Genomic DNA, 22,867 nt, shown 5'->3' on the forward strand with positions numbered 1-22,867 from the left:
CTGAGCCTGCATATAAAAAGCATTCAGTCTGAACCCGCTGTAGCCCTGGCGGTGCTCAAAGGAGAATAAACTTACAAGCTTGTTAAAAGTCGCTCAATAAGGAATTAGTAACCAACGCTGGCACACAGAAACAAGCAAGCGGAGAAACGTGATACCCATTGTTACTACCAAAGGAAGGGCAGGGAGTCACACAGCACAAATTATAGCAAACTTGTTTTGCTGATGTCTTTAGCAAAACACAGGAGCAGAGACCACACCTGAAGCAATGGACGGTCAGACTTGCAGCACAGTACAGGTGCAAATCAACTGTGTGAACTTCTACTGGTTTCCATATTGAAATTTGATATATGACAATATATGCACATTACATACAGTAGAGGACAAAGTCCATATTTGAATTTCACATGTACTGTTGATTATTAGAGCACCTTTAGAGGTCAGAGTGAGGTTTACCTGCATAGCACTTCAATAGCTGGCCTCACCCCCTAAACCTCACCCCCATTCCGGACAAGCCCCCATGTTATCCACCAGTCCTACCACATCCAACCGGGTCTGAGCTGGGATCGGACCAGTGATTCTTTGTATGGGAGTCAGTTGCTCTAACAAACAGGCTACAGACCATGGCCATATTGTCTGTTACTAGAGCAACTTTAGAGGTCAGAGGGGTGAGGTTTACCTGCATAGCTCTTCGCTAGCTGGCCTCAGTTACACTCACCCCTTAAATCTCACTACCATCCAGGATGAGCCCCCATGTTACCCACTAGTCCTACTACACGCAACCTTGTATGAGATGGGATAGAACCAGCGATTCTTTGTATAGGAGTCTGTTGCTCTAACAAGGAACCTAAAGACCATGGCCATAGCATCTGTCTGCCTGCATTATACTTCGCTAACTGGCCTCTGTTAAACGAACATTCAGTAAATTAAGTCCAGTGATCAACAGAAGATAGAAATTCAAAGTTTTGCAACCACTTCAGGATGATTAAATAGTGATTTTTTTTAACAGTCCCTTTAAGTCAGGGGTGCTTGAATTTGTTCCTGGAGGGCCAGAGTCCTGCAGTGTTTAGTCTCAACACACCAGCCAGGACATTTTTAAGCAAACTTACTAAGAGCTTGATTAGCTAGCTCAGGTGTGTCTGATTGGGGCTGGATCAAAACTATGCAGAACACCACCCCACCAGGACAGAGTTTGGGCACCCCTGCTTTAAGTGGACCAAGTCCAATGGGAATAATTTGCAAAAGTGTCTAACATCTTTAAACACATTATGACAATGTACAAAACACTTTGTCATAACTGCTTAGAGTTGTAAAGCTGGAGATAATTTTTTAAGGTGTCAAAAAAGATCTTCAAACTTTTGGTTCCATCTCTTGACTGTGATTGGCTAAGACAACACCTGTGAGCTTATTACAGCACTGCTGTGTCTCTGTTGCTTGGCAACCATTTTGCTAAATACAGCTATCACACTGCTTGGCAAAAAGGACCATTTGTTATTAATAAATTATTTAATGTTTACTGCTATGCATTTGTTTTATAAAACCTTGGCAACTACGTGCAGTAATCAACCTGATGAAATCAAGGTGTACTGTAATTTAACAAATGGTAAGCATTCCATTATTAGGAACAGCAGTGATTCTAACACCCCCTCTAGGATGAGGCATAACCACACTGTATAACTACTCCACTAATGCCATCACTTAACACAGTTTCAGGAAACAAAGCAGGAATTATGGGATGATGTGAAGGCTGGATTTTAAACCTGTTCTAGAAAGGGTTAAAGGGATTTCAGGAGGACTGATAATGCTTTGGCTGCACAAGCGAAAACAAAGATACCCTGTTAACAGTGCCTCACAATCCGAGGAACTGCACGAAAAACAGACCAAAAGTAGATTTTAGCTATTGATTTTGGTTCCGAGGTTGGCAAACACCAATACGCACGTCCTTCAGAGCGAAAGAACTATGATGTCAGGCGCTGGGTACGAGAGCTAGCTTATGGCGTCTTTGCAAATCACAAAAAGTACATAATTTGGCAGCATAAAACAGACCATGATTCATGTCATTCTCTGAAATAATAATAATAATAAAAATATATTTATATATATATAACATGCTTTCTAGAAATAAAAAGATTTTTTAAAAAACATAGGATTGAACAAAACCCCCATCAGAAACACAGATTTTTAAGTAGGGTCAAACGCCCTGTACCCTTCTGCAATGCTTCCGGTCACTGGCACCCAGGCTGGGAGTGTGAGATGTAGTCGTGTATACATGACATGTTTGGTTAACACACAGAAGAGCGGGAGCAGATATGTTTATTCGTGTCCTGGGAGAGACAAAACAAGGTAGGGGCCAGTGAGAGGGGGCTCTTCATGTGGCTTGCAGAACTCAAGTTTGGGTGCATGTGCAAGGTCACCAGCATGTCTGAAACGGCAACACCTAAACCTGCATAAACAAAGACTGACTGACTGACCATGAATGGAAGCCACCAGTAACGGCAAGACGTTAATTGTTAGCATCAGACTACTAATTTGCTAGATATGAGAGACCAGCTCAAAGTTCTATATTGTGTTACACATAAATGCATGTGTAAAGTGCTTGGGTGGTGCAGAACACCTTATGTAAGAGGTCTGCTTCTTTCCTGGTTCTGAAATGAGAAGCCGGGGCATTGCGTTAATGAGCCATTTAAATGCGTTTATGATGTGGCAACCTGCTTTTTCTTGGGCAACAGTGACCATTTTCCTGTACTCAGCTCATGTATTTTCATAACAGAGCAAACGATGAAAGTAACAGGAAGTCCACTGTGCTGGCCTTTAAATCTAATTCATATTAATTGCGAATTTAAAAAAAAAATTGAGCCGGTAGTTTAATACCAGCAATAGAATCTAGGATTTCCATGATGTATCACACCTGTCAGTAGACACAGTGCCCCGGGAAAGAAATGAACCTCGAGAGATGAGAAATGAAACAGTGTGTACACGCTCATGCGGGATCTGTGCGTGTGTGTGTGTGTGTGTGTGTGTGTGTGTGTGTGTGTGTGTGTGTGTGTGTTGGGCGAGCCGTTTCAGACAGTGAGGTAAGCATTCTTGACACAAACACATTGCTCTTTCTTTTTGTCTCGCCCTGCTTTTATTTGGTGGTACTGGGATCCTCCTCTCACTCGCTCAGTGTTCTTTTCAGCCATCTTGTTTGGCGCTCTGCTTGAACTGCTACTTACATGAACTGCATCTGTAAAAGACACACAAAGGGTTACGAATAAAGTAAATGGCACAAAATGTCTCAGTAATGACTGTGTGAATGCAACAGTGTTGAATGTCTGTAAAATGGAGCGTCTGTGTATTGGCCACAGGCAAAGAGCTGTTTTGTATGCGTGTGTGATGAGGTTGGCACAATACTAATTTCAGTAGTTAAATGCAATACCAGTCAAATTTGATAACTCTCGATACCATAGCAACAAAGAATATGCTATTACAAGGTGCAGTATGTACAGTTTTGACTATTCTAAACCATACAAAATACCATAATATGTTTGCAGATATTTAAGACAGATGAACCTTCTTGCTTATCTAAAAAAACAATGCTAAAGCCAGATATTCTGCACATTTCAATTATTCAGTCAAGAAGGCTCTCGGAGTGTGCATCTGTGACTGAAAATGCGACCTCCGGTAGACAGTTACTGCCCCAAAACGAGATGCTGATTCAGAGTTTCATATAAGGAGGTTTTTAATTAGCAAACATTATAAATATTACGAACATAAACATTAGGTGAGCAGGTTACATTGTAACCCCATGTCCTAACAATATGCTACGTGATGAGATTTGCAGTAATAAGTAATTTTGCTGTTTGCACCAGATGAAACGACAGAAAATTAAATACAGCCATTCAGAAGCACATAATAGTGCACTCACTGCACTCCAGTGAAATGGTAAGGTTTAAAATCCAATTAATAAATATAAAACCTCTTTAACAGTATTAAATGTAGATGCTGAATCATTCACATGTTGTTTTGTACTGAGTGATGGTTCTGAAGTTCAATTTCAAATGGTTTATTTTGTTTTCAAGATCTGAACTGAACTATCTGCTGCTGCTTTCAGTAGTATGGCGATAATAGCAAAATTGCATTCAAACTTGCATTATTAGCATTTAACACTGAAAAAGCACATGAGATGTATCTGAGGTGATCGTTGTTCACCTGTGAGAAATAGACGCTGTTTCTAAAATAGAAATTTCAGGAGTTGGTTAGGACTTCAGTATGGAAAATATTTATTCTATCGTGCACCGTTGCTTTTAGCTAGAAAACGTTTTAATTCAGCCTTAAATAAGTCTTTAGGCTCGATAGTCAAGCACATTCACATCAATCTGGTAACATGCGCTTGCTTTGGCCGTGGAGCCATCAGAGGAGGAGCCGAGTGAAAGTTTTGATTCAGTAGTGCAATACCTAGCTCAACCACTGGGTGTCAAACTTACATACAACACCTTTAACATGTTTGCTTTTATGAAAGAGAAACAACTTACTATTTTTTTTTCTTTCACACTGAGCTTACGAAAAAATTGGAAAACATTAAAGGCAGTACTTTAATCAGATTTTTAAAAATAAAATAAAATTGTCTTTTTAAACATTGCAGGGTATAAAGAGTAAATCTACTAATGAACATATACAGGACATTACATTTTACATAAACTCTTTGACTGAAAGTTCATTTTAGGGTCTTCATTTGCATAAAAAACAAACAAAAATACACTGGCATTATTAACATAATTAAATATGTTACATACATTAACTACTTAGGGAACCCAAACGAAAAAATATTATAGTAATTTAAAGTAAATACAATAGTGTTATTGAACAATACTATAATAAAATCCTTGAATTAATCTGTTGTAGTAATTTTACAGTTTCTATGGTAAAATGGTTGCTATGTAGTTTTCTACAACTATAGGGTATATTTTACTATTGTAGTAAAAACTAAAGTATACTACACTACTTATTACAGTTTATCAGTTTACTGTTAATGAAGGCATCAGCATTGTATTAACTGTGTCATAAATACTATAATATAACTTTACAAAAGCCTGGTAAAAATATATATTATTTACTATAAATTACTATAGTATGTTTTTATGTGGAACATGACAGCAACACATTTAATTAAAATATTACATCGTTTTCAGACTGTTAAGTAATAGATTAAATAATGTAGCATAGTGTATTTGAGTGTGACACAGGTGGTGTGTGTTTGTATGAGTACCTGGGCTCCAGGGATGGGTGTGAAAGGGTTAGTGGGTCTGAGAACAGGCTGGTTGTACAACATGGGTTGTTGGGTCATGACTGGAACCCCTCCCATCTGTCCCAGCTGAGGAGGAACCTAAACCCGTTGGAAAAACCACAGTCAGTCTTTTTATGAGGTGCTATTGACTATGCAATTCGAGTACACAACATTCATGTAGTGACTGTAAGCTCACCATTCCATACACAGGCACTTGAGGTGTTGTCATGGGAAACGCCATGGGAGCAGGAGCCTGCAAAGAAAAAAAAAAAACACACAACAAAATCAACCCTCGTCACGCTGACTGATCAAACAACCCTGCACTGATCAAGTGAACAATGAGACTCTGATCAAACACTCCTGTACTAATTCAACACCACTGGGTTCACTAATCATGTTTGCTTCATTTAAAGATCATCTTTAATTACACTCATTTCCAACAATTATAGGGCAGGTGGACGTAAATTCGCCTGCACAGATGTGTGGGTTGGTCCACTCAGTATATGCAACACTGCACAACACTAGAGCAAGAAAATATATAAATAACTGATAATTGATGTTCCGGTTTCTAAACAGCAAACTGCATAATGCGTAAAACAAAACTTGCCTAGAGCAAATAAAATTACATTGCATCACAGGCTCACTGTCATCTATACACTAACATTCCAATTCCTCACTTCCTAGCTGGTGGATTTTAAGAGTCAATTGCAAAAGGATGGTATCAAATCCTTTTTTTTTATTTCTTCATGCAGTTGGGTTTGTACATTCTATGCAATATCAAAGTTAAAATAAACTATCATTAAACTCCAAATGAGTTGTAGGCACAATAGCTATGTTTTCATCCACATCTTTACACGCATTTTGGACATGCATATAAAAAAAAAGATTGATGGAAACACCAAGATGCACATAAATTTTGAAAATGTGCAAAAACAAAACATCTGCGCATAACTGAGTAGGATAAATGTTTAAATTATGATACCAAACTTTGATGGAAACACTTTTACTAAAATTCCAGTATGCGCATTAAAAAAGGTCATGTGATTTTGTTATAAGAGACTATGTGATGATAAAAATGTGTGAATAGATAAAATAGCACGCTGAGCATACTGTAGAACATCTGAAACATTGTTTTGGTCATTCTAAAATGCCTTAATCATTAGAGTATTAGTGTTATTGTTTCATGGCTTCAAATGCGTGTTCATTACATGTTGGCATCGTCTTCTGAGGAGCAAGTCATTTATTAAATAAAGAAAAGATTCGCGCAGCTTTTCCTACCTCAGTAAATTTCATTTTTACTGTTGATATTTGGTGCCAGTTATTCAGAAAATTACAATTTTGTTATCTTTGACTCATTGAATGGAATCGTGTGTTCGCACATCTATTATGCGATATTCTTGTTTTCCACATAAATTTAATTCACATTTTTGAATGGAAACAGAGCTAGTGAGGTCTTGAGCCTTACATTCAAAGTGCTGTGAATGACCTTTGTTTTTTATTGTATTAACAAATGGAGGATTTAAGGTTTATTAAGGATAGTTAAAATTTTAAATCAACAAGAGCTATATTTCATATTTCTGATGATGCCACTATTTTCAGTGTAGTACCATGTGATCAAAAACACACATTTTATCATTTTGTCGTCATACTTATGAAGTAAAGTTACCCTTTTACTCTAATTTAATATAAAAATAGACAAAATAATAAAACATATATACATGTAATACATCTCAGAAGAAACTTATACTGAGAGATCCATCAATTGCATAACCAGGAATTGCAATACATTCAGGACATTTCTTTCATCTTCTTTAGAAAATAACATTTTTATTTAGAATAAAAGTATATTACGCTTAATTCAGACTATGCTGAAAATGGCATTTATCCATAAATATATTAAGATATCCCTGGTCTTAACACTGAAAGTAATGAGAAACATTTAGCAGAATGTTAATGATGCTTGATGCTGTGTTCACACCAGACGCGGAATGCGCGGATAAATCGCACGTAAATAGCCGCGTGAACATTTGAGTTTACTCGCTTCATACGCGCGTCAAGACTCTAGCTTCATAGCATAAATGGCTAACATGGATTTTATGAAGAAAATAACAGTGTTTATGTGCTTTATGAAGACTGAAAAACAGCGTCGATACGTTTAGGGCCGTGTCTGAGTCCACTACATCCTTTCAGAGGTGCATCCAGCTCTGTGAGCTCATAAGCTCCTCCAGAAACTGAACCTGGATGACGGAGGCTTTCAGCGGTGCTTCTGACTGAGCCAAGCCGAGTTTGATGAACTGTTGTCGGTGAAGGCTGGAGGATTTCCCTCGGAACACCGACAACAGGTTGTACGTCACAATCACGCCCCACAAAAGAGCAAGCTTCTGATTGATTAACGCGGCGCGAATGTACGCTGAAGTTCAGATTTTCAAAATCGAGAGATCCGCGCGAAACGCTGGTCAAGCGTGTCAAACGCGTAAAACGCTCAATTCGCCCCGCGCCATTCGCGCCGTGCCATTCGCGTGTATCGCACCGCAGGATGTCTATTCGCGCGTTTGCATTGACTTAACATGTAAATCACTCGCGCTTGACGCCATGCCGCGTCTGGTGTGACCGCAGCATAACAGAGCAAAGTAATTTTTACAGTATATCTGAAAAAAAATTTAGTCTGGAGAAAGTCTTAGTTGTTTTATTTCGGCTTTATGAAAGCAGTTTTTATTTTTAAAACATTTTAAGGTAAATATTATTAGCCCCTTTAAGCTATATATTTTTTTCGATAGTCTAGAGAACAAACCATTGTTATTTAATGATTTGCCTAATTACCCTAACCTGCCTAGTTAACCTACTGTAGTTAAGCCTTTACATGTCACTTTAAGTTGTATAGAAGTGTCTTGAAAAATATCTAGTATTATATTATGTACTGCCAACCAGTTATTAGAAAGGAGCAATTAAAAACTATTACATTTAGAAATGTGTTGAAAATATCTTCTCTTCGTTAAAAAGAAATTAGGAAAAAAAATAAACAAACAGGGGGGCTAATAATTCAGAATTCAACTGTATATGAAACAATTTTACCCATTGACTTTATTTTCTATCCAATACATTCTGCCTCAAAGTCAGACTTCCGTTAAAAAGCCTGAAAAAGCATTGATTTTTTTCTTGCTGACAAGCATGTGTATTTATCGTTTTTGAATCGTAAGCAGGTTACGTAAAACGCAGCCCCCAAACACACACGTTTGCACATGCCTGGTTTGCAAGTCAAAGCTGCAAAAGATGAAATCATCAAATGCTACAGAAAGGGCATGACAGACCGAACAAACATCTAGATGTCAAAGGCAAAATCAACATATGACATTTTCTCCATTTATCAGGAGGTGTTTGAAGTCAGAGTATGAGTTTTCATCCCTTTTACACAGTGTGTGAAAATTGCTTTTGGGCCACACTGCCGGAACGGAGCGTTCAGACATCAAACTATTGTTTTTAATTAGTCTCAGGAGCACCCCAAGCATAAAAAGTCACTGTAGTAAACAAGTTCAAGCAAAAACAAAAGTGATAAAATACACATTTGCATTGTGTAAATGCATAAATATAACCCAAACTGACCAAGCACCATGTATACGAACAGCTCTGCGGTTGTCTATAACTATTATTAAAACCGAAGCATGCACTGATAGTTAAAAACAGGTTTTGAGGTACTGTGGTAAGTCATGTATGCTTTTTTGTATTATATTAATGTTGTAATTAAAAGAAAAATATTTAGTTGACAAAATAGATTTATTTCTATTAACTTTTCTTATTTAGTTTGATGTCTGTGTGTGTGTGTTTGGGTGTTATGATATAACAGAATTACATTTACATGATATATAAACAAACAAACTATAAACTTTAGTAAAATCAACTAAACATTTTCATCCATAATTCATTTTATCGACACTGTAACTCACTGAAGCAAATAGTTGAAGGTAGAAATCAAGAAATAAGCAGTGGAGAAGGAGATTGTGAAAGAGAATGAAATGTGAGGGGGAATAAGAGAGAATCGATCCCTCTCAAATGATACTCAAGAGAACAGAACTGTCAGTTATATAGGAGGTACTTACATAACTAGTATAGAACATTCCAGTCTGCTGGGTTAAGCACAAGAAAGCAGATAGAGAGAGAGACAGAAACATACAGAGCAGACAGAGTGAGAAAAAGTGAAGGCGTTACAGGCCAAAGCGATGTAGACCACAGAAAAGGTGGAGAGAGACAGACAGAGAGAAAGAGACATAGAAGGTTAGTCATTCACAGACATCTGCTCTCTTTCTCGACTCCGAGTGAGAGAAAAGACAGGCTATAAACATGTAAAAACAGTGAAATCGGCTCATCTCCTTCCTGTCTCCGAACACACTCACACCTCACCTTTCTGACCGGATCAATACATGCGCACACACAGAGAGAAAACAGGAAGTAAACAAACTCACATTCATATTTACTGAAGCTAGAACAGCAAAAAGGAACTCAAACATGTTTTTATCTTGTTAAAATGTATGAAGCCTGGATACTGAATTGTGAGTTAAATGCAAACAGTACTTTGCTATCGATTATTTTCTCTGCGTTTATAGGTTTAAAAGCGTCTGAAATTATGTTTGTGTGTGAATGAAACTGCTTATATAGACACAAGAAGCTCAGTTTTTAGCATGTAATGTTTTAATGTTCAGTCATTTGGTAATGGAGTAATCAAGATAACTAAGTGAACACCCTTTTCAGGTGGCTTAGCGCAGTACTATAGTACTAGGGATGTGTCCGCTTGTTAAGTCGTGACAAATGGAATACTGTTTACGGGTCCAAGCCACTACTCATTTAAATTGAGAAAATGTTCATTTATGACTACTTTTTAGTCCCATCACACATTACAGTGAATTTTATATATATATATATATATATATAAAAAATGGTCTACATTACAGTCTCTGGACATGCTGCATCACAGACACCAATATTTTTTTAAAATTTTAAAATGTATTCACTTTCTGGTCATTGGAAATTAGGCATGGATATATATATTGTGATAGTAATTTTTGATCGATTTGTAAAGGTTTATTGATACCATTTGTTGAGTCTCCCAATGCAGTTTGATAAAGTGCTTGGACTCGGAAGCCGCTTCGCGTGATGTCACACTTAACAAGCAGACATTGAGGTGTTTGTTATTAAACAATATCTCAATTCTTACTGCAAATGTTTGATTGATATGAAAAATTAAATATGCTGTATTTTCATTGGTACATTTATTGAATCATTCATTCATTCAAATGATTTGCGCAAAATGACTGATATTTTTTTATTGGAAACAAAACAACTCTTGATGAAATGAACAATCAAATTGTTACACTTATCTCACTCTATTTGTTTTAAAGCAGATTCATTTAGTAACAAAACATTGCAGTGTTGCTCGAATATGCTATGTATGTTCTCTTCCCGTTCACAAATAACTATTATTGATTTAACAGAAAAGAAATAGTAAACATTGAGTCTAAAATGTAACTGAACAGCATTACCTAAAATGTAATATAATGTGTATTTCTACAGTGCATTTATCATGTATGGCCATACACCAAAGCACTTCACAATCATGTCTCTCCACACCACCACCAGTGTTCAGCATCCACTTGCATGATGTGACGGCAGTCACAGGACAACGGTCACCACACACCAGCTATAGGTGGAGTAGAGAGACAGTGATATAGCCAATTCGGTGGATGAGGATGATTGAGAGGCCATGATGGTTAAGGGCCGATGGAGGGCATTTGGCCAGGATACCGGGGATACACCCCTACTCTTTACGAAAAGTGCTAGGGGACTTTTAATGACCACAAATAGTCAGGACCTTTGTTTAACATCTCATTTGAAGGACAAATGTCTTTAAAATTGAATCAATAATTAATTGTTGAATAAACTTTACATTTACAAATATGCTCATGTTAGGTAAATCATCATGCTTGTTTAAAATTATACAACTTATAAAAATGATATCATATAAGTATACAAAACAGAAACCAAGGGAAATGTTTTTTTTTGCGTTAACTTGCGATCCTTTCACTTGCTTTCCAAAAGGTTTCGTGATGCAGTGAATGCATTAGGCTTACAAAATGCATTTCATGTTTTCTATGCGAGTGAGAAAAACGTCAGCTTGCTTATTGTTAAAACAATTATGACATTAGCATAGACACTCAATATTGCACACCCCTATATTGCACTAATAAATAAATGGACATGACATATTGAGTGGAAATTGTGTTATGTGAAAAGACTAAAGCAAGATAATAATATTAATAAAAAAGACAAAAACAGTAAGGAAGCCATTTGCTGCTCAAGTTTACAGTAAGTGTCTTTATATAAAGCAATTTGACGGCAGAATTAAGCAAATGACTGATAAGGACCCATTTTGTCTAACTGTAATTTGTAAGGTGTATCAAAGACATGTCTGGACATGCACTCCCTTAAAGAAATACAAGTTAGGGAGAGATAATTTTGTGTTTATTGCCATATCAGCTTCTCTGGTTATGTCATGACAAAAATGATCAAGTTTACCACATCTTATAAAGATCAATTTTCTATAATTATAAAAATCTAACAATTAAAAGTCATCAACAGCAATAATTAATACACATGGTTAAATACATAAATAATAATGAAGATCTAAGGGTGCTTTCACACCTACACTTTTGTTTCGGAACGTGTCTCGTTTGCCCAGTTAGCGCGGTTCAATTGGCATATGTGAACAGGGCAATCGCGCTCTGTTCTGCGCCAAAGTAATTGCTCCGAGATCGATTGAATGAGGTGGTCTCGGCTCGATTGAAACGAACCCTGGAGCGGTTCGATTGCAGTGAGAATGCGATCCAATCCGAGCGCGGTTATATCACAGTGTTTTATGGATATGTAATAGGCTTACGGCTATATGAAGAGACAATTATGAGTAGGGCGGGAAGTTTCGCGAGTCTCCGGATGCCCGCAAACGAGTGATGATCTCCCGGTAATCTCGCGTCTTCCTCCCGGTCCTCAAATAGGCATCGTCGCGCACCCTTCTCACCCCTCCCCACCGCGTCTCTCCTCAAACACGTCGCGCGCGTGCACCCTGTCAATCACCACCAAACCACCACCTCTCCTGACAGCTTAGCGGGACGCTGAAAAATAAACCCTGACACTCTGACCAATGTAAGGAGAGTTTACTCGCACCTGACTTGTTATAGCTCTTTTGGTCCGATTAGAAAGTTGGCAGTGTGAAAGCGAACCGCTCCAAGAGCAAAGAGCAACAATGTAGCAATTGTAATCTCTGTTTCGGAACAACTGGATCGATTCACAGGTGTGAAAGCACCCAAAAATAGTTTTTAAGGTTTACTTTTGATAAAAAAATTTTTTTTTACATTTTTAAAAGAATTCACATCGAAAAATATTTCATTTAAAGTCTCTCCAGATAAAAATTATTGTTGGATAACAATAAAAATAAGACTCAACACTAATGTTGAATAGTTTGGTTTCTGTTGCAATATTGACAAATACAAGTCAGTAGAATTTTTTATTGTTTTTAATTAATAGTTCCAATAGCAAGGAAGCACATATTTTTTATCATAGGTGACAGTAACGCCAAGTTCAGACAGCACGATTTTCAAAGTAGTCATATCACAGATGTTTTCACACTGCATGACTATCTAGGGTAGCGTTCTGTCGGTAATGTGTTTACACTGTGGGATGGATCAGCGACAGGGGGTTTCACACTGCATGACATTACAATAGGAGAAATAGGAGAACTACCAAACGCATGCGAGAACTGACATGGAAACAACGCAAGGCCACGTGGTATCTTTTATTATTAACTACATAAAAAAAAGGAGCCTTTAGTGGGGTAAAAATTTTTGCTTTTCTTGCTCAACTGGCTTTTAAGGGAATTTCTCTTAAACTTTTTTTCTGTTCTGACTCGGTTGTGATATTGCTCTGATGACACATCTTAGACTGAAAAAGAAGCCCTTTTAACTTTTCCACCAACCTCCCACTGGCCTGCAGATACCCATAATCATGGATGTTGCTCTCTCATTGGCTGTAGGTGATTGCTGATGTTATATTTAATCAGAACATATTTCACACGGCCTCACCGTCAGGACTAGATATTTAGCATGCCAAATATCTGATGGGTGACAGCAACTCATATGCGATTCTCTCAGATGGCCGATTCGATAGTTCACACTGTGATTGTTACTCACGTAAACGAGCACCGATTAGCTTATGATTTCAGGCATTTTTCAACGATTTCTCAAAACCGGTCGGCAAGTCAAAATCGGGGCTAAAATAATGCAGTTTAAACTCTGCATAAGCTTTCCTCCCTCACAAAAGATGTCTACTTCAAATGCAGATCTTTTAAAGAATTCTGTAACAAAAGTGTTACATTGTTTCTGAAGCACCAAATCAGCATATCACAGCGATTTCTAAAAGGATTATGTGACGATGAATACTGCAATCAAAAGTCATCATCAAAATAAAATAACTGAAAACTGATACTTTAAATTTTATTATTACTCAGCAGTATTACTTTTTTCTACATTTTGATCCACTAAATGTTTGTAAAATATTCTGAAAAATCTTACCAACTACAAACTTTTGAAAGGTCATGTAATCATACTGTAGATAAATGCGTGTATAATTATGCATTTCTGTATAAATGTTTTGTGTTTGTCATGCTACATTCAATAAACCATTTACTCAAATAATTTGTGCAAAATGATTCCTTTACAAGACAAAAAAACACATGTCTTTATATTTTAATCAAAATAAATCAATAAATTGCTACATTTATCTCCCTCTGTTTGTTTAAAAGCAGATTCAATCTAACTTTTTTCTACATTTTGATCTACTAAATGCAGTTTTTGTTAAATGTTTTTAAAAATCTTACCAACTGCAAACTTTAAAAAGGTAAATTAATCATAGTTAAATGCTTGTATAAGTGTGCATTTCCATTTTTGTATGTGTGTGTGTGTGTGTGTGCGCTCACTTACCATGTGTGGCACGGGCATGGCGGCAGGTGGCATAGCAGCAGGTGGCAGGGGGGCGGGGCTCCAGGCAGTGGTGCTGCTCATTGTCTTTGACTGCCAGTTAGTGCCACCAGTCAACTTCTTCTCTCCAGGCTGAGTCCACTGCATATCAGACCTGCAGGCAAAGATAGTCAAACACTGCCTCGTTTCTCAAGCAGAAATTATTCAGCCAATTAAACAGAAACCCTCACTTTTTGCCTGGTGTTCCCCCAAACTGCAGATCTAAAAAGAGAGAACCAAAACCCACTGTTAGCATGGCCTTACATCAGCATTACAGCACTGGAGGCATTAGAGAGGTATTCAATTCTCCAAAGCTGGCTTTAATTCATCTCCGTCCAACACCCACACACATACATACACTTGGCGTCTCGCACTATATGGCTGCTGATGCTCCGTTCAGTAGAGTAGCACAAATGCAATTTGAAGGTCAGGGACTGGTGACCGGGTAAATAAAGAAGACAAAATAAAGAGACTCACTGCCTACGAGGTTGGCCAGAGATGAGTCCAGGTCATTGGCCAACAGTTTACTGCCTGTATGATGGTGCATGACCGGCGTCTGACTGTGAACCGTCACCGTAGGTTTCAACAAGTCTCCTGATGCATCATAGCCTGACAAAGAAAAAACAGAAACTGCATTTTCTGGGGATGAATTTATTAAGATATTATGAGAGTGAAAAATCACAGATTTTTTCTTGCAGACCAGCACCTGACCAGATGTAACATTGAGCAACAAGCAACAAAAGCTTTTAAGGACATTTCATTGTACATTTGGATTCTATTTCTGTTCGTTAACTTATTTTAAATAAACTGGATATCAATTAGACTTGAAATAACCAACTTTGCAACTGTTTGCTAATAAAAGTTGCACTGAAATTAATAATCTGGGCTGAAGCTGAAACCAAACATTCAGGATGACTGAAAAAACCAAACCAAAAATGACCTTTGAATTTTTTTTGCATAATTGATTGTAATAATAATTGATTATTTAATGGGGTATATGCACAGCTAGTGTTTTTCCAGCCAAAGATACATTTTCGATGAAAGGTTTATGCGACTATTTTCAATTTCATGGAGTTCAATTTACAGCATCAGTGTTGTAATGTAATTAAAATATAATCAGTTAGCCAAAAAAGCAATTACAAAAAATGTACATTCTCCTTTTGACTCCAAATTACTGGTTTCAGAAATATCTGGTCCAAGTGGACTGAATACATTAGGTTGCTCCATCCAATCTTTGTAGAAATTTAAAAGTATTACTAGCTATATCCCATCCACAAAACAAACATTTTTCAATTTACGACCCATTGCACTCCCCCCTCATAATCCTCTCTTTAGATTAGGAATTTACAGCTGATAATAATTAAAGCTGATAAATAAAGATTCAACCCTCTCTGACCCATGTATATTTAGTTATTAAAAGCATTTATGTTACCATTTTATAGTTACTGTTACTTTTTTTATGTTGAAAATGAAATGAAAGACTGTAAACCATGTCAGGAGCAGCAGGCGAGCGCAAAAACTCCATTAAAAATACGGGGGTAAAATAAATTTCCATATTTTAAAAACATGGTGAGGAAAAAGAAATTGAATGCAGTGCTGCTTGTGCAGTCTGACACCCACTTTATATCGCATGTCAGTCAGGCAGTAAAAATTACTTATTTTTTAAAATATCAGATCTTAAACATGTCAATTTTGTAATGACGCAACAGTTTATTGGAAGCTCTTGGCCTGGCTGACTAAAAATAAAGAGTCTTACCATATACCCCATCCCATTACATAAACACTTCATCTTATTTTGTTTTATTTTACATTCCATAATAATAATAATAACAACAACAACAAAAGACATTTTGGCTCAAATCCTTCCTCATTTTTTAACACAATTTTACTAGATTGACGCACCAAAATAAAAGATGAAGTACGAGCACAGTGCAAACAGCATTGTTTAACTTATTTATTACATAGAATTCAATATTTAAAAATGAAATTCAATATTTAAACAATTTTTTTACTAAAATCACAAAAAAAGATTTTTTTAAAGAACTAAAACATGTTTAAAATAAATCATTCATGTGTTTGATATTTTCCAACAATATCCAAGTAAATATTATTATAGACAAAATTTAAATTAAATTCAAGTATTAAACTCAGCAGCCGTTACATATAACATAATTTGTTTAGTTTAATTATGTTCTAAAATCAATTTATTTAATGAAATGAAGCAAAAAAATAGGCACAACATAGAATAGCAGAGGCCAAAAAAAAAAAACACTGATTATTCGATTTCTGTTCATGAGACCAAAAACTTAGGAGCATTTGAGGATGTTCTGTAGTCCAAAAAAATTCATGCACAAATTTTAAGGTGACTTAATTACATCTATTTTAGGGTTTGTATCTTTAGTATTTTGTGAGAAAAATGACACCTTTTAGCCTGAAAAAATATATAAATTATATTTCTGTGCATCCTAATGTTAATAGCAGTTATGCTAGAGTTCCAAAAAGCACATAAGTGAATTTATAACAGCATTCGATCAGTCTTGAGGAAAGTAAAAACAGGATGCGTTTATCATTAAACATCAAATGCACTCTTGATGGATGTGAAAGTGTCACATTGTGCAGTTGTTACTCTTTCAGTGTGGACACACAAATTGCTTGTTGCTAGAAAGTTGTGGCATCAGGTCTGGTTAGGATGTAAGTGTTAGAGCAGAGAGACAGAAGTGAGGAGAAAGAAAGCGTGCTGGAGTCCTGCTGATGTTTATAATGATGCAAGCAGCAGGAATGAGCCTCTGTGAAGACACTCACGGCATGACAAAAGACCCACAGAGATCTGGAGCAGAACACGAGGTCAGGACTGGAGGAACCACCCTGAGATCTGAGAGGGAATAACGCGGCAGGGGTGCGTAACCGAACTGGAAATCTATGTCATCCTTTTTAGTCTCTTTTGTCTCTTTATGGAAGCATTTAAGCCAACATGAAAGCAAAATGATGGCCCGGTTTAGTCTCCTAATAAACACCTCTGGAATTATTGTGGGTGTTTAATCAGTGTCATTTCAAAATGAAAAGAGTCTTTATAATATTTTAATAACATTTAAATAGAACGCCTATAATTTAACACCTCTCATACTTTTTCTGATTTTAACTAGGTCGCTAATGATTAAATGTTATTTATATAGCGTGACTTATACTGTATTATAGATAAAGCAGCATTTTTTAAAATACTCAATAACAGCTAATTTATACTTTTGTGTCCAGTGATTGGCGTGGCCCATGGCACCTGCCTTGCGCACAGGTGTGCATTTACATTTCTGCACGCTGTTTGAGTTGCTCTGCAATAACACTTCTGAGCTAGCAGTGGGTTTTTATGTTCCGCTGTGTCGAGTTTCTCTTCGGGTGTTTTGTTTTTTCTGAATGCTACCTTAAATGTACAAGTAGCTAAAACTCACTCATTCAAAGGCAGGGTACCAGTGAACAACTATTTTAATCATAAGGTAAACACAAAACAAAAGTTTCTGTCTGGAGCTCCTTCATGGGACTCAACACTAAACAATCGCTCCATAGAGTTTGAGGCTATCAGTACCGCCCACACTCGTCAACCGCTACCAAGCCAACCAATAACAGAGCTTGTGTTACGCATTGTTGCGACATGTAGCTGCCTTTTTTGAGAGGTGCACATCAGCATCGGCCACAGCGAGGGGTATGCGACTGCATGAAGGCCACGCCAGACCATACGTGTGCGCTTGACGCAGAAGTATAAATCAGTCTGAAGCCAAACTTGACAATCAGCATCCACTTTAAAAATATAGATAAAAATTCTCAATTCTTATGTGAACTTTCTATGCCCTACAATAAATACCTGCTTCCTTCATAAGCCTCAAATTATAAATGTAAACTACAAAACAGAAATATTAATATTAACTTAATTATGTAAACTAATCATGACACGGAGAAGAACTATAACCTGTGTAACTTAAATAAAGCTTACTATAAAACATGAACTTTAGATTTTTGATTAAAAAATTTTAAGTGTTGCATTTGCAAACATATAGCTGAATTTAATATTTTTAATAATTAAAAGCTAAACTTACTTAGACTTAAACGGAAAAAATGACTAAAGTTTTATATTAAACTTTTTACTTTTATGCACATTTTAGTTAAAGTCCCCAAAAATCTAAACTAACCATATCATTTTGTTAGCTCACATTGCCAGTTTTGAGGTGAACATTTCATCCATGCATGTCATTAAGAAAAAAAAGTTTGCCCTTCTAATCTTTAAATGAAATCTTTATTTAAATTTTTTTTTTTTTCGTTAAATTGTCAGATTACGTATATCTTAGAAATTGGCCGTGGCTAACATATTTAATCATGCTGCTCCAACTGTATTGAAAACAAACAGAAATAATGAGAAAAACTGGAACTGCATCACAATACAAAAAACAACAGTCACAGCTGGGGACTTTAAAATGACAACTGCATTTATAGTTGAGGGCAACATTATCAGCCCTCCTGTGCAATATTTTTTATTTTTCGAATATTTTACAAACATTATTTCCTGTAAGATTTTTTTCTTCTGGAGAAAGTCCTATTTGTTTTATTCCAGCAAGAATAAAAGCAGCTATTACTTAAAAAAAACAACAAAAAAAAAACATTTTAAGGTCAATATTATTAGCCAGTTACGATTTTTTTTTCCGATTGTCTACAGAAGAAATCATTGTTATACAATGGCTTGCCTATTTAATTACCCTAACTTGCCTAATTAACCTAAATAAGCTAGTTAAGCCTTTAAATATCACTTTAAGCTGCGTACCAGCATCCTGAAAATGTCTAGTAAAATATTATTTACTGTCATCATGGCAAAGATAAAGAAATCCATTATAAGAAATAAGCTATTAAAACTATTAAGTTTAGAAATGTGTTTAAAAAAATCTGCTCGCAAATTATACAAAAATTGGGCTAAATTTTTTTAAAAGAAATTTAACAGAGGGGCTAATAATTCTGACTTCAACTGTACATCTCAAAAGCTATATTCAACAATAAACAATACAAATATGCAATAATACAACCCCCTGTTGTGAATGTCAGTTCATGCTGATTTTCAGACAGCTGATTGGTGATGTTTCATTAACTGAAGAGGCCACTGATGGCCGGTCTTCAAATGGTAAATGGCACGGGGCATTTTGCTAATTCTTTTAGCAAATGAGAGAACGAAAGTGAGAGAAACGGTTTGCTGACACATGCCATATTTATACACTTCGACTTCCTGCTTCGCCAGCAGGAGCGAGGAGGCCAAGGACTTAAAAAAAAAAAAACCCTCACACACGCACAATTACACTTACCACATCAGATCAGCCATCATAACCAGGAAAGAGAGCAGAAGAGAGTGAAAGGTTTGAGGAGGGAGAAAAATAAAACAAAATATGCAAGAAAAAAAAGCGGCCAAGGAAAGAGAAGAGGAAGGAAAAAGAGAAAGAGTGTATTGGTAAGAGGAAAGTGTGTGTGCGTCTGTTCCGAGTTCAGATAAGGAGTGTAACGACAAGCGATTAACAGATGGAGAAAAATGCTAGTCAGCACCCAGCCTCCACTCACACACACACACACACACACACACACACACATACATACACATACACATACAGAGTGGATGGATGAAGGGATGATAACAGACCATCCAAATCCACTGAGCAGTGAAGTGAGCGAGTAAGAAAAAAAAAAAAAAGCATTAGCGATTGCCCAAAGTTCATTTCCAATCTCTCAGGCAGGTGCTGCGTAGTTTGTTTCAGCGTTCAGCAAAGCTCCACAAACTCACCATACAGCAAAAACCAGCTGAAGTGTTTTACTTTCAGGTGAAGGTTACTTAGTTTTGCAGATATTAAGCACTGCAGCAAGGGTCAGATCTTTAGAGATTAATAAGCGCAGTTATTAAAAACACACTCGGGAGACAGTTTACCAGCTGAAGGCTTCACGTCAGTATTGGAAGCTTTAGTCCCAAATACAGCATCAAAATCTACATTCATGGTGGGCATGGAAGTCATGGAATGAAGAGTGCTGCTCTCTACACCTGAGTGTAACACACACACACACACACACACACACACACACATACACTGTTAAACAGAGGTCACATAACACAACATTACTGTCGTTCTGTAGGAATAAATAGGAAACACTATGAAACAGTGATGCACAAATTCAAATTAATTATTTAAAATGAAATTCAAATTCTCATTAGACCTATAGCCAGAATGTGTTTGTATTTGTGTTTCAGTAATTTCTTTATGGCTTTTAATAAATTAAATTAAATTAATACAATGATACTGAAGTGTTTGATACTGTTTTGAGTGCATTACAGTGAGTAAATGACAGTATTAGAAAAAAGTGTTTCAATAAATGCTTCTTTTAAATTTTCTATTTAACAAGATTACTTGGTAACACTTTAGTTTAGGTCACAATTTATGCCATCAACAAATCATCAACTAACAGCTAAAAAAAACTACTAATTACCTGTTTATTAATTCTTAGTAGGGTAAAAGCTTTAGGTTTTAGAGTTTAGGTTTTGAGTAGGGTTGATAATATGCAGAATAAGATCATAGTTTATAACTACTAGCAGTTAACATCATGAATTGTGACCAAAACTAAAGTGTTAACGAATACTTTAAACCAAAAAAAATGAAACAACTTGACACTACATGAGCTCTTTTACTGCACACATCAGTCATTTCTAAAACCGATTCTAGGGCTGCACAATTCATTAAAATAAAACCAGTCACTTATTAAATCACTAGATTCATACTCAAGTTTTAGCAACAGCTTTTTTTTCCATCACCAGGTTACTTAACAGCAAAATGGCATGCATAAGGGGTGATGAATTACGAATTAAAATTTCCCATAACCTTTTGACATAAATAATTTTATTATAAAACATATTGCATATTTTAGAGCTCAAAATATTGTTTTTAGCCCAAAAACCAAGCAGCCAAAATGTAAATGCAATGAGATGAGATGCAATCACAGTCTTCTTATTTCATCCATTACTTTTATTATCTATTTCATTTTATGTCCTAGGAATCTGTGTGCAGGTTTTTTTTTTTTTTTTTTTGTTGAAACCAAAATGACCCATACTGTTTTTAAACTAGCATCCACACATTTTAATGCTTAAAACAACTAAGTATTCATCTTCAGTGCGGCACACCTATCAAAATTGTGTTTCTAAAAATGAGAAAGGGGCCTATGGATTCTAAATTATTTTTATTCTACAACTCTAAATCAGAGGTGTCCATACTTGGTCCAGGAGGGTCGGTCTCCAGCAAAGTTCAGTTCCAACACCAATCTGACACACCTGAGCTAGCTAATCAAGCTCTTACTAGGCTTTTTACAAATATCCTTGCAGGTATTTTGAGGCAAGTCGGAGCTAAAATCTGCAAGACAGTGGCTCTCCAGGACAGGGTTTGGACACCCCTGATCTAAAATATTATTTATGCAAAAAAACCCTCAAAAAACACTTATATTTATCTATTTTTAAAATGTAATAAAAAACAATGCAATTCATGGCCATATTTGAATGATTATAAATATGCATAAAATTGAGCAGTGTCTCAAAAAATAACTTGGCCAGTTAAATCAGAACTATTTACATTAAACATTTAAGACACGGTATGTAATTTTCTGCACAAAAGGATGCATATTTACTACAAAATAAAAGTAGTTTGACATCATGACACACGAGTGTGAAATCATGGGAGTTGTTCTCTTAATTACATCCCATGGGATTCCTGCAAAAATCATGTTTATGGATGGCTAAAGTATTTAAAACTTATTAACATGGTAGTATATAGCAGAGTAAAATGAGCACACTGAATTGCTGATGAGACATGAGCCCGATTCAGCAAGGAAGTAGCAGAGCTTTTATTATGCAAGATGACTTTTATCGGTCATTTATCGTGATAAACACATTTCAGGGTTCAGTTAAAATGCAGCTCTGTGCAGTCTAACGAAAAGATCTTTGGTATTTGACTATATTTTGAATATTTTAATTGTACAATATTACATATTGTGCCTTTAAAGTTTCTGATAACAGTTTTCATCCCTCCGAGAATGTCATTAAATGGCTTGTGTGTCTGCCAAAATCATTATGCATACATTTTAGCTGAAACACTTTCATCATACAAATGAAATGATTATGAATTCCTATTATGGTAGGATTTCTATTGTAAACAACAATATCCAGCTTAAATCTGTGCCTGTGGCTCTTTCTCTCCCCTCTCCTCATTACTCAGCAGCCGTTCTCTTTTTTTAAGCACCTCATTGCTCCATCTGTCTGCATTGGTGTGTCTTTGCACTGTTAGTAGTATATGCGGGTCTCTGGAGACCTGAGTCTCGCTGTACGTCTGGCTAGCCCTCAGCGCACCTGCCCACTAGCTGCAAAGCGCACGCTCCAAGTGCATGCTGTGACCTACAAATCCTGGCATAGTTAAGAGTCTGGCAGTGTGTCTACTCTCTGCACCTTGTGTCCTCAATTCACACTGCCCCGGCAGATGTGCTGAAGTGCTGAAAA

The 22,867-nt window shown here is 36.4% G+C and overlaps 1 protein-coding gene across 24 annotated transcripts in view; it reads right to left on the minus strand.

Moving 5' to 3' along the window:
* Positions 1–2,294: 2,294 nt before the first annotated feature.
* Positions 2,295–22,867, minus strand: part of si:ch211-200p22.4 — a 93,130-nt gene continuing 72,557 nt past the window's right edge. For 6 of the 24 annotated variants that reach the window (XM_073908374.1, XM_009303129.5, XM_009303128.5 and 3 more), the window contains 8 exons: positions 20,264–20,374; positions 14,797–14,928; positions 14,511–14,541; positions 14,284–14,434; positions 9,358–9,381; positions 5,460–5,516; positions 5,246–5,362; positions 2,295–3,223 (listed from right to left, as the gene is read on the minus strand). In XM_073908374.1, the coding sequence (XP_073764475.1) occupies positions 3,209–3,223; positions 5,246–5,362; positions 5,460–5,516; positions 9,358–9,381; positions 14,284–14,434; positions 14,511–14,541; positions 14,797–14,928; positions 20,264–20,374 (638 nt within the window). In that variant the 3' untranslated portion in view covers positions 2,295–3,208. The remainder of the gene's footprint in view (positions 3,224–5,245; positions 5,363–5,459; positions 5,517–9,357; positions 9,382–14,283; positions 14,435–14,510; positions 14,542–14,796; positions 14,929–20,263; positions 20,375–22,867) is intronic. The other 18 variants (XM_073908381.1, XM_073908380.1, XM_073908378.1 and 15 more) reach the window with 3 other exon arrangements.

This window comes from Danio rerio, chromosome 7 (genome assembly GCF_049306965.1).
Source record: "Danio rerio strain Tuebingen ecotype United States chromosome 7, GRCz12tu, whole genome shotgun sequence".
In the NCBI taxonomy this organism is placed as follows: Eukaryota; Metazoa; Chordata; class Actinopteri; order Cypriniformes; family Danionidae; genus Danio; species Danio rerio.